General features: G+C 44.5%; 1 protein-coding gene across 1 annotated transcript in view; it reads right to left on the bottom strand.

Moving 5' to 3' along the window:
- Positions 1 to 16,115, bottom strand: part of L3MBTL4 (L3MBTL histone methyl-lysine binding protein 4) — a 154,909-nt gene that overhangs the window by 73,305 nt on the left and 65,489 nt on the right. The window contains 1 exon segment of the mRNA XM_061399436.1: positions 10,290 to 10,518. Coding sequence (XP_061255420.1) covers positions 10,290 to 10,518 — 229 coding nt within the window.

Here is a 16,115-nt window from a genome sequence, read left to right on the forward strand (position 1 = left end):
GACTGTGTGATGCTGGCAATTCAGGTCCAGCGACCCACCTGGAGCACCGGGGTAGGGGGTTTACATTCTACGGTGCCTGGCTCTCTGTGTAAAGAATAATCAGTACCTCTTAAGGCCATCACCTTTGTCTGTTTCACAGCACAGACGTAGATCAAGTCTTACTGAGTCTGTGTTCTGCTCATTTAGAAAAAACAACATGTCTAATCCTGGACCCTGGCTTAAAAGGAGGTTTACATCCTGTAGTCCCAATGTTGTCATCTTTAAATATTTCTGTGTTAACAAATACACCTACTTCTTTTTATTCACTATGTAAATTCATTCAAATAAAATGTAAATGGTGTGATAATTTTGTGCCAAAAGTCCTGTTTTCATGCAGATAAGAACTGATGCAATTTCTTTCAAATAATGGTTTATGCAGCTTCTACATGAACTCTAAACAGAGTTGAACATTTTTTTTTAACCCCTTGATGATTTACCTGAAAACAAAAATAAGCCTGTCTGAAATTCATCTGAAAAGGACACCGAGGGCTCTGTCTGGTCTCTGAAAATGACGAGTTATCTTCAAGTGTCTTCAGCTACACCCTCATGTCACCCTTCTTGTCAGCTGTACAAAAGAAGATGCTGACAACTTATTTTAAGAATATTGTTTATTTCCTTTCAAAACGCCAAACCTTCAACATCAGAAGGAGGAATTCTGACATGAAATGATAAAAACAACATCCATTCCTTGCAGGCATTCGCTGCCTGGGAGTGTTTTCTGGGAAAGCAGCTGAAACAGCCACTTTATTTAATGTAGGTCTAGGCTCCCAAGCCTTCCCAAAGGCTTTGGGAGCACCAGTCATTTGAGTTGTTTTAAATTAAGCTGGGGCTTAATTTAAAGTGGGTAAAGAACCTGCCTGCCAATGCAGGAGATGTGGGTTAGACCCCTGGGTCAGGAAGATCCCCTGGAGGAGGAAATGACAACCCACTCCAGGATTCTTGCCTGGGGAATCCCATGGACAGAGGAGTCTGGTGGGCTACAGTCCATGATGTTGCAAAAATTTGGATACAACTGAAGTGACTGCATATGAAACTGGAGGAAGTGCTTCTTGTTTTTTTCCTCTCTTTTTTTAAATGTAAAAATATTTGCTTAAGAATCTTCTAGACTAGAGACTATAAAAAAAGCATCTTGTAGAATGATGACTTTGGTAAAGGTACATATATCTGAGACAAATTAAATAAATACTTTCATTTTAGAATGTTTAATTTAAATTTTTCAGGAAACTCAAGCTAGACATGATTACAGTAGCATGTCTAGGGTTCTGGGAGATGGCAATAACGTTTAAACAGTCTCACCTCTTGCTTTGACATACAAGCAGCAAAATGTTTCATGATAACCTTGGATGTGTTGTGGCAAACTTCTAGCATATGTAAAGGTGTGTGTGGGGGGAGTCTGTGTTTCTAAGACCCTCAACAGACACCACCAAAGATGCATCCTATAAAACAATATTTTTCATCTTTTGAAGCTATGTAAAATTGAGACAACAATAACAGAACTGACATGAAAACAAAACCCAGAGATTATGAATGATATAAAAATTCTTTTTACCCAGTTAATGACAACGGGCTTCCCTGGTGGCTCAGACGGTAAAGAATCTACCTACAATGCAGGAGTCGTGGATTCGATCCCTGGGTCAGGAAGATCACCTCGAAGAGAGCATGGCAACCCACTCCAGTATCCTTGCCTGGAAAATCCCATGGACAGAGGAGACTGGCGGGCTGCAGTCAATGGGGGTCACAAAAAGTTGGACACAGCTGAGTGGTTAACACACACACAATGACAACAGGGTCCGGCACACCACAGCCAGGTAAATAAATAACAAGGTTTTTAAAAGAAGTATGCTTATGTGAAAACAAAAAAGAATCTATGAGAAAGAAGCACAGACTATAGGCTTTTCTCCAAATCATGCCTCGCGACACTCTTCCTAGGCTATTGGCACCAAGGGCTGGAACCTTAAACAGGCCGCATGCCAGTTCCCCCACCAGCCAGCCCAGATGTAGCTCCGTGGGGACAGAGTTCCAATGAAGGCTACAGGAGTATTTTTGTCAGGGCTATTTTAATGCACTTGATTCAATCAAGGTGTGAAGTGCTACTTTAAATATTTATCACTGCGTGTATCTCTCAAGAGTCCTGATGGGTGGGGTGACCCTCTCCTGTAGAATCTGTAAGAACAGGCATGACCTTGGCTCTCAGAGAAGAGTTACCTCATTAAGAACCACAGCAAGGATGTAACAAAGAAGTCAAGGACAGCATGCAATAAAAATGCACAGAATCCAACTTTTCTTGGCAAATTTTGTCTGATGAAGTTTAATGGGCGGACTCAAGGGTGAATTAGAGAACCCTCTGTTGGGGACGAGAAGCCTATGAATTAGTCCATATTATTGCCTCTAGGATAAAGGGAACCTACAACAAAATTAATGCTTTTCCCCAGAAAGTAATTGTATATTTGCCAAGAACATCTTACTTGTAACTTGGATATTTGGAGAATTAGGTCTCAAGAGAAAATGTTCACAGCTCAAAATCCCTTCTGCAGAGATCATCCCTGACCGTCTTACCCTTTTTGGTCTTCATTTTAACATTTTACCTGAAATGACCTTCCTAGTCTACTTGTTCATCGCCTTATCAGTGAGTTGGGGTGTGAGGACACCTGCCGTCTCCAGCTTGTTTATGCTGCATCCCTGACCGGCTGCAGTAGTGACCGCCCACAAGAAATGTTGAATTAAAGTGTGTCTTGTGAATGAATAAATATAAAGACAACAACAGTGAACACCTCTGAGTCTTATTTTGGTACATCCTGACCATAATGCTGTGAAATAATCACATTTTATTCTCATTTCAGAGCTTAGACTGTCTAAAATAAACTGCTGGTCTGCTAACTAGCAGCATGAATTACTCCTCATTTATTTCAAGTCTTCCTTGAAAATTTTACTCTGCCAAGAATAAATGTAGAATTGTTTCCATGAGGACAAAAAAGAAATGGGAAATATCCCTGTGAACAGGAAATTATCTGAGCAGTGAATAAGGTTTGTTCTAACACGAGACCACAGCAGAGCGTGGTCATAGATGCCCATTCCCATGAGGTTCCTCACTGGCCATAAGCCACCAGGACAGACACTGCAGGCGCCAGCGTCTGCGATTAGATCCCTTCTGGCTCATGAGCCCTGACTCTGGTCCCGGGAGCAATGTGTCAGCTAACACAGTCATCTCCTCCAGCCCCCCTCACACCCAGACAAGGCCGTTCGACTTTGCCCCAGACAGTACAACCCACGGGGAGGGCAATGTGAGGAAGAGAAAGTACTGTCTGCTGGCATTTGACTCTGTCTGACTTTTCTGGGCTTCCCTGGTGGCTCAGTGGTAAGAATCTACTGCCAATGCGAGAGATGTGGGTTTGATTCCTATGTCAGGAAGATCCCCTGGAGAAGGAAATGGGAGTCTAATCCAGTATTCTTGCCTGGGAAATCCCATGGACAGAGGAGCCTGTCAGGCTACAGTCCACGGGGTCACCAAGAGTCAGACATGACTGAGTGACTGCTGCTGCTGCTGCTAAGTCACTTCAGTCGTGTCCGACTCTGTGTGACCCCATAGACGGCAGCCCAGCAGGCTCCCCGTCCCTGGGATTCTCCAGGCAAGAACCATGGAGTAGGTTGCCATTTCCTTCTCCAATGCATGAAAGTGAAAAGTGAAAGTGAAGTCACTCAGTCGTGTCCGACCCTCAGCGACCCCATGGACTGCAGCCTTCCAGGCTCCTCCATCCATGGGATTTTCCAGGCAAGAGTACTGGAGTGGGGTGCCATTGCCTTCTCCGACTGAGTGACTAGACAGCCACTACTTGTTTGTACATCCTCTAGAGGATGTTACCACCCAGTGCTAATGTCCTTTCTCTATAAAACACTTGCTGAGTGACTCACGTTGAACCGAATCCTATGCAGCAGTGGGTAAGGAGTGTTGAAATACAGCTAAGAACTTTGCTGCTCAGTCCTCACTTTTAATTTTTTGGAGGATCTACTTTTTTGAGGACGTTTAGTATAAAAGGTGACAGAAAAGTGGGTTGTGGCCAAGGAGGTATTTTCCTGTTTCTGTTTCCGTAGAGGAAACGTGATGATGCAGAAGGAGAGGGTGTGATTCTGGGGAATGTCCTGAGTCACGGCCAGAGAGGCCCAAGCACAGCCAGGCTCCAGGAAAGGGAGCAACTTGTGGGGACGGGAGAACCAATGTCTCCACCCAGAACTTTTATTTTCTCAGCCAAATAGACAGTTGAGCTCAATCAACTGAAATTAAAAGCTGGACAAGGAGTGCAGCAGTATTAAATCTAGGACTAAAAATGTAAAAATAAAGCAAATGGTTAAAATATACACATATTCTCACTTCAAAGGATTAAGCTTTAGCGATCTTTACTTTGGATTGGAAACTTTAGGCCTTCCCTGGTGGCTCAGAGAGTAAAGAATCTGCCTGCAATGTGGGAGACCTGGGTTTGACCCCTGGGTCGGGAAGATCCCCTGGGTAGGGAAGATCCCCTGGAGGAGGGAAAGACTACCCACTCCAGCATTCTTTCCTGGAGAATTCCATGGACAGAGGAGCCTGGTGGCCTACAGTCCCTGAGCAACTAACACTTAGGTTAGTATCCTGTTTTTTTCCACCATACTCCCCAGGAAATTTATACTAGAGTTTGCTAAGAAGATTTAGTGAAACAATTACTCCAAATGTTGGAGAATGCAAGTAATAAGGATATCTCTCAAACTGAAATTATAGGTTATTCCTACCTATTCTCCACCTTCTAATGAAATTAGGGACAATACATACCCATTGTACCATAATAACAAGTTTCTCAAAAAGAAGACTAAAATGGTGTAACCAAACACCACAGTTTTCTGTACTGGGTTTCAGGCCATCAGATTTCATGACACATAAAAAAAAAACAGAACAATAATTTTGAGAAATGAGTAAAAAGTGTGAATATTAGCTGATCTAGAAAAGCCTTTCAAGCATAACAATGGCAGTGTGAGTGGAGGAAGGTGAATTAACCAAGTGCCTAATGCAGGCAAACATGCGGAAGGAGATGGAGTTGGGCAGGATGGGTGGACACAATGGTAACCGCATGATTCCTCCTCACAGATGTCCTGGACTGAAAAGGGATAGCAGCTTGGACAGGGCAGACCCAACAGAGCTTCCGAGCAGCCAAGGAGAAAAGTGAAACACGTCACTTGGGGCTTTGTTCTGTGTTTAAAAGGAGACAGTGGAGCAGCTGGCAAGGATTTTCTCAGCAGAATATAATAAAATGCACTTAATCACACATGTAATTTTAAATAAGGGACAGGACAGCACAGTGTAGCTACTACACCAGGAACCAGGGCAGTGAAGGTCTCCCATCTACATGTGGGCACAGCCCTGGGGGTCCAGGGCTCTTCTGGGAAAGAGGTGGTTTGGCCCGAGGGAGAGATACAGAGCCTTAAACTGTGCATGGGCCTGAGCCACAGAGAGGAGGAGACGGGGCCGTGAGGAAGCCTGAATGGTGAGATGTGACGTATGGCTAGGATGACATTAGGGACAGAAGGAAGAAATACAGGTTTGATCCCAGATACCTCTCCATCAAACACTCTGAAGTAAAGGATTTGTAGCATCACTTTATACCACAACTAAACACACAAGACTAGGCTCTTTCTCAAATGCCCAACAGCCTTACAACCCATTTTAACCTTTCAAAAAAAAACAAAAAGAAAAAATCAGGAAAGCAAAGCCCTCGACCAACAGAAGGGAAAACTCTGTGATCCACAGAGATCACATAGAATTTTAGGAGTAGAAAAGCCTTTAGAGATATTGGCTAACAGAGAAATTGACTTACACATAAAGTAAATTGGATTAAATCTCCTTCTAACTGATAAGTGTACAACGAGGAACTGAAGGGTAATGTGACATCAAACAGCCTCCAATACAAATACTACTTCACTAGACTGTCTCATTTCTTCATTATTCTTAAGAAAGAAATCAAAGCAGATGCACTTGTCTCCTAAACTTTAACTCTTACACAAATTCTCTCCCAAAGATAATATAAAAAAACTAAAATTATTTCTTACTTTCTGAACCTCCTAATTTAGCTGATCTTTCATATGAAAACAGCTATTTTTTAAATGACAAATGTGGTGCTTGGTTTGTGTAAACGGATTATTCCCAATGAATCTAAGTGTAAGTGCTGCAAATCCATCCCCTCCTCTCCTTTTCTGATTCTCGTTCATTCTCTCTCTTGCTCTCTGTTTTATTTCTGCTTCTATTTCTATCTCCATCCTTCCACTCTACCTCATACAACAAAATGCTACAAATAAAAGCCACAAGACTATTGGCTATGCTATCCTTACTCCCAGGATCTTCCTTGTCCATATGAGGGGAGGTAAGGGGCAGGCTGAGAACTCTAAGTGTACCACAGTTGCTCATGACTTGTTTCTCAGCTTCTCCAATCCTTGATCTGCTTTTGCCCCCTTTTACTAACAGAGGAAATTAGTCAATAAGTTCCATTTTCATTAAAAGTGTCACACATAATCTGCTGACTAAAAAGATCAAACATTAGTTGCTGACAGAAACATCATCTGTTCTCATAACCAAATGTGCATAAATATAAACGTTTTTTAGAAGAATGAGATGCTCTCTGTAACTCAAGACTCCAAAGTGGAGTAGCTGGAACACCATCCCAATAACCGGCAGACACACCTAGAGCGGTGATCACAGCATCCACGGTCGCCTTGACCTCACGTGGCCACACTTAATAAGAGCATTCTCAACAACGAGCTTTTGGATATTCTCAATGGAAAATGCTGGGAGTCGCTTAAGAAATGCTTTTAAATATTTAACGGGTAATTACATTTCTCCTCAAGCCTCCTACTCTAAACCTAACTTGACGCTCCCATGTTGAATGACTTGACAACAGTGTTGGCAGAGCTGCCACGTGTCTAAGGGGGAGGAAACTTCCTCTGCTGTGTCTGTGACAAACGCTCAGACCCGCACCCCAGAACACTCCCAGGGGCTCTGAATACGCCTGGATTTCAGACCTAAGACAGGCTACACTCCTCCTGGGTGTGTCAGAGCTGTCCCGGTGGGGGCAGGAGGGGAGCCCCATGGAGGGGACATCTTCGGATGGGCACCCCCACATGCTGACTTATGGAAAGAACAAGTAACAGACACAGAGGCGCCCCATTCTGAGAAGGTCCTTCTCGGGCTCCAACCACTGGAGTCAGACATGACTCTGGCTGTGTGGACCATTCCATCTGAACACCAGGATGGAGACAATGGACAGAACAGTGCAGAGAGCCTGGGAGTGCCCCAGAGGACAGACAGAGGGACGCAAAGATTTCAAATACATATATTTCCAGGCCCCACAAAGTCAGAATCCCAGAGGCAAGCTTCTGAATAGTATTTCTTAAGTGTTTCCCCAACCAGGTTGGGAACCACTGACCAAAGCCATCCGATTATTTTTGAAAGTCAGGAAATAAAGCGCTGGAAGCGTAAATAATTTGTGCCAGTCACCTTTTGGCAGTTAGGACAAGCATTCAAGACCCCTAACATGCAGATCCGTGGTCTTTGTAGTCTGCTACACTGCCCAACGAGTAACTGCTGGAATCTCAACTTTCGTATGTTTATTATACACACGAGCTTTCCTCATCAGTGACCCCAGCTACTCCTGGGCAGCAAGGGCAGACACGTGTGGCAAAGTCATCAAACACCCGAAATGCACAGAATGAAGCCCGGGTGATCGCACCGGGCCCAGGGGCAGGTGCTGGGAGTCAAAGACCCCCGCTCCTCTCCTCAGCTCCCCTCCCAACTTGTGCTCCCCACAACGGGAGCAGACGCCCCAGTTCTGATGGCCCTGGAGTTTAAGATGTGGTGCGGTTTTCACACAACTGGGCCCCTCCACTCACACCAATCACACACCTCTCCCTATACCTGCTGACTGCCTGGTTTGCTGATGGAAGGAAAACTTGCTGTGCTGGGCTTAAAGGAGACCGAGACACTTTTCAGTGACTGTGGTGAGACATTTTGTTTGTTCGTTTGCCTTACTTGCTGAATTTTGAAGCTACCCCTGGAATAAGATGTGACTGCCCTGTGCTGTTAAATTTCCCCTAGGTGCCTGGCATGACATAAAATTTAGTCCGAGACATTACATTAGAAAAAGAGTTCCCTCCCATTCTAATGACTTTCTTTACAAAACAGGTCCACTGACGTGAACAGTAGAACGATAACTTCAAAGAAAATGATGGTGGATGTTCTTCGTGCATTTAGAAAACACACTGCACATTAAAGATCAGAAACCTGCAAAACCACACTTCCGTTACTCTGCTTTACCATTCCTCGGGACAGAAGAGCTTTTAATGTCCAGGAAAACAGCCAAGTACAGGAGCAATAAGGAGAAGGCAGGACGATCCAAGGAACAGCGCCTTGAAGGACAGGGCCGGGGCTTCAGGAGGACAAGGGGCACACCGCCAGCAGCTATGTCCGCCCCTCAGCGTCCTCCACTGTTTGGCGCTGATAGAAATAATGGTGCACAGAGAAAATATTAGTGAAGGAATGACGTCAGTCAAATACAGCTCAGTTCAGTTGCTCAGTTGTGTCCGACACTTTGTGACCCCATGGACTGCAGCACGCCAGGCTTCCCTGTCCATCACCAACTCCCAGAGCTTGCTCAAACTCATGTCCATCTCATCAGTGATGCCATCCAACCATCTCATCCTCCTCTCACCTTCAATCCTTCCCAGAATCAGGGTCTTTTCCAATGAGTCGGTTCTTGGCATCAGGTTTCAGCTTCAGCATCAGTCCTTCCAATGAATATTCAGGACTGATTTCCTTTAGGATGGACTGCCTGGATCTCCTCGCAGTTCAAGGGACTCTCAAGAGCCTTCTTCAACACCACAGTTCAAAAGCATCAATTCTTTGGCGCTCAGCTTTCTTTACAGTCCAACTCTCACATCCATTCATGACTACTGGAAAAACCATAGCTTTGACTAGAGGAATTAGTCAAATTAGGAGTACTCTAAACAATGCTCTGGGGCGAGGTGGCAGGCCCAGAGGGCAGTAGGCCACTGGCCAGCCTCAGCATCTCTGACTGTGTGTTTGCAGCCCCAGCGTGAGATGCTCCCAGACATGCGGTCCAGGGAACTGGGCCTGGAGGAAAGGCCTGTGGTCCCACTGCTGGTGTGAGGGCATGGAGAGCCGCTAGCCCAGGAGGATAAGGGTGGTCCACCATTCATAGTGATCTTACATGAAGTGAAACTGGCTGTCTTGCTAAGGAAAACAATTCTAATTTTTACTTCCTGACTTAAAATCCGTATCAAAGCATGGATGACATGCCATGTATAAGCCAAAGGCCCTTAGTTACCAAACATTTTATAAATTTCCAATTCTATAAGCTTGTCATTTGCAGCATTCATTCAATTTTAAGTCAGTCTATGTTTTCAGCTTCTCAATTCTTGGTTGCTTCCAACGCAGAGTGAGATGAAAAACAAAACCCACGATCTCCTTCAAGCTTCTCTGGTAACGCAAATACATAGCATTTACTTTACATTAGAAATATGTGATTCTACTGTCATTCCATGGAGCCCTTTATGATATATCCACTTATAAGACACAATGGACAAGGACTTGTTCATCTTTTTAGACAAGTGAACAGAACATCTTCACAATGCTGAGAGCACCAAGCTTGCCTTTAAAGCTACTGTGGACTTGCCCTCACCACCTTCTCCAAGCCCTAATTTGTAAGAAGACGTGGTGTGGCCAGGAGAATGCATCTCAGGAGGAGGAATCTCAGGCTCTTCATGCTGCATCCCAGTGCCCGGCACAGCCCTGTGTCACCCCGAGTGACCTTTGTCAAAGCCCCCAGCGGCACCCTCCTCCTTCGTCATCCTGGCCCCTGAAGCACAGTTCTGTCCCATAGGACTTTCTTAATCCTGGTACAGTGTTCAGTATACTGGTGACACCAAGTAAACCTTCATTCAGTGACCAAAGAAACAGGATCCCCTGGGATAGAAAAACCCTCCCTCAAGTCTCGAAACCCAGGCGGTCAGTCCATCACCCAAGGTCCCCCAAGGTGGACACAGGGGCAGGAGTATAATAACTGCATCCTGTCCCTTTTCCTTGAAGGCGTGATGGTCTTCTGAACAGGGTGACAACTCAGAGAAATCCCTAAAGGTGGACATCCATGTGCTGATGTCCACACATCTGGCCAGATGTGATTCTAAACTGGGCTCCCATAAGAACCAGCGTCACCCACTGTCAAACCACTGGGTTCTTCCATGGCGTCCAGCAGTTCGTGTGCTCTTGTCCTCAATGTCAGTGACCTTGGCCAGAGCCGAGTCTTGTCTAGACACAGTCTGCCCGTCTGTAATGGGCACTGAGACCACCTGGCCACAGGACACCGCACAGGGCACCGGAGACCGAGCTCCAGAACAAAGCGGCGGGCCCCGCTCACCCCCCAGCAGACAGAGCTCACACGACAAGCGCTGCAACAAGGAGCACCGAAAACAGCGATATCACTAAGACTGTAAGTACGTTTTGAAATGTATTATCTTTCCCTGATAAGTCTATCACGTAAATCTGTAATTAGGGACTTCTAAAATAGCTAACTTTTTTTTTCTTTTTTAACACAATCTGCTGTAATTGTCTATTAAGTCAACGAGTACTTAGGGACTCTTAAAACTGCTGATTACTTGCCTGCTGTTATTTTGGAAGAACAAATACTAAAGATTCCTTATGAAATTCTCCTTAGAATGAAATTGGAGATGTGTTGTTACCTGGAAAAGTTAAGAATCTTCACTTTTTTCCTCGGAATAACATCTGTCCACCATCACATTTATCATTCCAGATCTGGACTATATCTGTATTAACTCTTCTTTAAAAAAAGTAATTTTATGTATTTATTTATTTTTGGCTGCGCAGGCTTCTTCTCTAGTTGTGGCTAATGGGGGCCTCTCTAGTCGTGGTGCACAGGCTTCTCACTGCGGTGGCTTCTCTTGTTGAGGAGCATGGCTTCTAGGATGTGTGGGCTCAGTATAGCTTAGGCTCCAGGGCTCTAGAGCCCAGGCTCAGAAGCTGCGGTGCAGGGGCTTAGTTGGCCCACAGCACGTAGGATCTTCCCGGACTAGGGATCGAACCCCTGTCCCCTGCATTGGTAGGTGGACTCTCCACCACTGAGCCATCCAGGAAGCCCCTTCATTAACTTATTCTATACTCTAAGGGGATTTCCATCTCTGACAGAATAAAACTTTTCTAATTCCCAATTAGAAATTGGTTCCCAAATGCTCTTAATCCCAAAGGTCCCAAAGAGAGCTTTATTAATCATTCATTTCTTAATGCAGATTTAAATCTTATATCTCTCTTAACAGGAAAAACAACATACCAGCCCATATGGTGTATTTACAAGTTGTTCTGCCATATTTATACATCTGCTATGGAATGAACTAAATGGAGTAAAAATGAGCTGTATCTTTTATCAAGTTATGTTCTAGTATGCTTATTTATGCTTAACAGTTAAATAAATTAGCAATGCTCTTGAGGTCCTTAGATAAATTACAAAGGTTATAGATCTTATTGTTGTAGTTTGTACTACTATTAATATACATTTAACTTCATAATAATGTTTTGTTTATTTGTAATCAAGTTTCATAATTACTTCCAAATATAAAACAAACAGAAGCTAAAGAAAGAACAATGACAAAATGATTTAGACATGGAAGCCAACAAGGAAATCTCCTTTTTCTGCCTGTCAGCTTCCTATTTATGAAAGGTTCTTTTGTTAGCTGTGGGGGTGTTGGCCATGTGTGTCCTACCAGGCCTGAATAGACTAATTGCACAGCTACTACTCAAGAATTCACTCCATAAAGGTTGCAAGCGAACGGCTAGGCTGGTCTCCTGAGATGCTTCTGGTTTTGGTATAAGTGATTAAGTAACGCTTAGAGAGAGATGGATAAGCAGATAAATATTTATTGGAAGCCAGACACTGGCAAAATGTTGACAGACACTCCACTCCTGAAGCTTACGGTCTCACTGGGACTAGTGACAAAAATAAATAGACAATTAGAGTAATTACAAACTGTGATATGCACAATGGAGCAAAGGAAGTGGTGAAATGCAAAATCACAGTGGACGCGGCCAGGGAAGGCCTTTCTCACAAGGGACCAGTGGAGACGAATTCTCAAGGGTAGGAATGAGTCATGTTTAAGAAGAAGAGATGGACTATTCTGGACAGAGAAGATGGCTTATGCAAAGGCCCTGGGGTGGAAAGAATTCTTATTTAAGAACCTGAAAAGAGGAGTGAGTAGAGTAGAGGCAGGTAAAAGGAAGACAAGGAGGTCAGAAGTGTGCGTGCTCACCTTCTCTCTGTGTATTTCTCCCTCTGATCTCACCCAACCCACTCCTTAGGCTGGCACTGAGTGGGCATTAATTTGTAAATTTGGGGGCATTAATTTGAGCCCCCAATCCAGGCTGGGGTGAGGGCCAGCTATTTGCTTCCCCTGGTAACTACAGTATGACCGTGTGTCATTATGAAGAGATCCCACAAAAGATCCCACTAGAAAGTAAAAAATTCACCTGCAGTGTGGGAGACCTGGGTTCAATCCCTGGGTTGGGAAGATCCCCTGGAGAAGAGAAAGCCTCCCAATTCCAGTATTCTGGCCTGGAGAATTCCATGGACTGTATAGTCCATGGGGTCGCAAAGAGTTGGACACGACTGAGCGACTTTCACTTCACTTCACTTTATTACATTAATGATATTACTGTGCAAAGCACCACAGAATGGGGGCCAGGTGTCAGGAGAAGCAACCACTGATCAGAGGTTTGGAGCTTCCAGTCCTGCCCAGTCCCGACTCCCGACCCCCGAGAGGGGAGAGGAGCGGAGACTGAGCTCAAGCTCCAATGGCCAAGGACTGAATTGCAGTGCCTCTGTAATGAAACCCCTGAAAAGTGGCCAAAGCTTGGCCGGGTTGGTGAACCCGCATGGAATCTGTGGGAGAGGGGATTTGGAGAAGGGCAGGGAAGCTCTATGGCCCTCCCCAGACCTCATTCTAAGCATCTCTTTCACCGGCTGCTCCCCAGATGTATCCTTTTATGATAAACCAGTGATTGAGTGAGTAAAAGGTTTCTCAGTTCTATGAACCATGCTAGCAAATCAATAAACCTAAGGAGAGGACAGTAGGAACCTCCAGATTTATAGCCAGTCCCTGAGAAGCCCACACGACACCCTGGACTTGTGACCCCTGTGAGAACTGGGGATGAGGATGCTGGAGTAGGGGAAGCAGTGATGTAGGACTGCAGCACCGCCTCCAGTTAACAGCACATCAACTACAAACTGGCACTTGCCACTCGCGTTTGGCATCTACCTCTACGAGCATTAAATCTTGTGCTGCTGCTGCTGACCGTCAACACACGCTGAAAGGAGCTCAGGGTGGAGAGAAGAAATAACTCCCTCTGTGCTCCAGGAAAAACTGGCAGGACAGGTCTTCAGATCATTGGATATTCTCAGGAGCTCATTTTCTGAGCCCAATTCTTGTATCTCCTCATATCTAGAAAAGCCCTAAAATCCTTGATGGTGTCAACTGTTTCTCATGACTAACAGAAGCTTCATGAGATTGGAAGAACCTTTCTACCAAAAAATATGTGCTTGATTGCATATACACCCCCTTCACCAAGATCACGGCTACATTGTCCTTTCCCCCACCTCTTTAGAACAGTCTTATAGCTATCTGAGGTGCTGTCTCCGAGGCTCCAGTCTGCATTGTGCCCCAGATAAACCTTAACTCACAACTCTAATGTTGGGCACTTTTTTAAGGCGACACATGTCAGACTTGAGCTGAACCGTGGGATACCCAGCTGGCGTGGGGAGAAAAACCCACATGCACATTGGAATTGGGTACAATAAGTATTCCAATTTTTATTTTAAAGAACAGCAAAGCTCTTTCATGCTTAGGTTCATGGGGCTTACAGGGCCTGCTTATCTCAAGTCTATGTTAGTCACTCTCAGTGTTCGCAACAGTTATTCCACATTTGCTCCAAGATCAGCGACCCTTTTATGGACTGTGCAATCATAACAAGTACCTGGGAAAAAAACAGACTGGTTGTTTTAAGTTGTAGGCAGTCAAGTCAACTCCCAATTTTCTGGATCAATGAAGAGAAACGGCAGTCTAGGAAGCAAATGTGCTTGTACTCTTCACCCGCCCATTCCATCCTGCAGGGCTGCTGAGCCCAGACAGCCAGCAGCAGGCAGTAACGTGGTTCAGGTACTAAATCTCACAAGCCTGTGAGTCCCACAGGTGAAGGAACCTGCCCAAAGCCACAGGCAGCCAGAGCAGAATGGAAATTTAAACCCAAGCTTTCCTAACTCCAAAGTCCGCCATCTTGCTTTTCAAGCTTGCTTAATTTCCAACGCAAAAAATATTGGGCACCACCCCATTGCCTGGTGGAATGGATAATTTGCAGGGGCTTCCCTGGTGGCTCAGGTGGTAAAGCATCTGCCTGCAATGAGGGAGACTTGAATTTGATCCCTGGATTGGGAAGATCCCCTGGACAAAGGGAATGGCTACCTGCTCCAGTATTCTTGCCTAGAGAATTCCATGGACAGAGGAGCCTGGGGTCACAGTCCATGGGGTCACAAAGAGTCAGACATGACTGACTAACACTTTCACTTGGGCGCTAGCAATAAAGAACCCAGGTGCCAATGCGGTAGACATAAGAGATGTGGGTTCAATTCTTGGGCCAGGAAGATCTCTTGGAGGAGGAAATAGCAACTCACTCCAGTATTCTTGCCTTGAGAATCTCACGAGGAGCCTGACAGGCTACAGTCCACAGAGTCCCTAAGAGTTGGATATGACTGAAGCGACTTAGCATCCAATAATTTAATAAAAGAAAGGACCTCTATTTAAACAAATTTAGCATCAAATGTGATTGGGATTTTAGTTTCCAAATGCTATGACTAAAAATACTGCCAAGAGGCAATCCCGTAGTTGTCTGAAGTGGTCCTGATATTTTTATCTTTTTAAGGACATTTAGGGGATGCAAAGCACAAGAAAAAGATCCTGACACCTCAGTGCTAACTTTTAAGTATTTAATTTTGATTCTACATGTAGAAAAAAAATCCACCCTGAAGGATTATACATCAGCTAAAACAGGCAAACTGTGCCCTCCTGGGCTGAGGAAAGGAGATCTCACTGCAGCAGTGGACACAGGCGACATGTCAGTGAGTACCTGGCCAGTAACGAGGCTAAGAGGAGGTCATGGGCACTTGGCTGCACAAGCTGGCACTCTTCCTGGCTGAGTGGGGACATTCAAGTTTCTCTCTCAAAAGGTTTTTCATAGTCACCTTTTTCAAGAATTTTCGTGCTGGAATACTATGGGTTATTAAATATCATGGTCTTGGCCAAAACGCACTGCACAAGGATTCCCACAGAAGTGTGCAGCCATCACGTGCATTACGTCTCGGCTCGGTTTCTGCAGTGAGAATAAAGACGCTGATGAAACGGCACTGGAAGAACAGACACAAACTCATTAGGAAAACAAAATTCTAATTGATTCTAATAAAATCTGCATGAAGACCAACAAATTTGACTTGCGTTTTCTTGTGGCCTTTCTACCTTTAGAGGCCACCTCTGTCCCTCCGCTGGTCCAGACCCCTCATGAGCTTCTGAATTCAGGTCAACACCCTTCTAGGAGCCGGGCTAGACTGGCCCATCTGCTCTGTCTTCAAAACCACTGTAGCAATCTGCATTTAGTTTTACTTGTTCATAAGCAGCGATTTTATTATATTTCATGACTTCCCACAAACATAAATTAGGAAGTCACTCCAAGAAAGAAAAAATGCATATATAAATATATATATATATATATATAACATATATTCTCTATTTTCTATTCCTTTGTTTCCAAGGCATGTATTATAATTCTGAGCTACAGATCTGTTGAAAAAGGGTCAAAGGAAAATATTCATAAAGAAAACCAGATAAGAAGAGCAGATATAAAAAGTGTCTACCTCATATTTTCTTTGATTGCTCTTATTTTCACAGAATACCCCTCATAGATGACCTACTGCTGTATCTTTTATAAAAATTCA

Source organism: Bos javanicus, chromosome 24, assembly GCF_032452875.1.
Source record: "Bos javanicus breed banteng chromosome 24, ARS-OSU_banteng_1.0, whole genome shotgun sequence".
Taxonomy (NCBI): domain Eukaryota; kingdom Metazoa; phylum Chordata; class Mammalia; order Artiodactyla; family Bovidae; genus Bos; species Bos javanicus.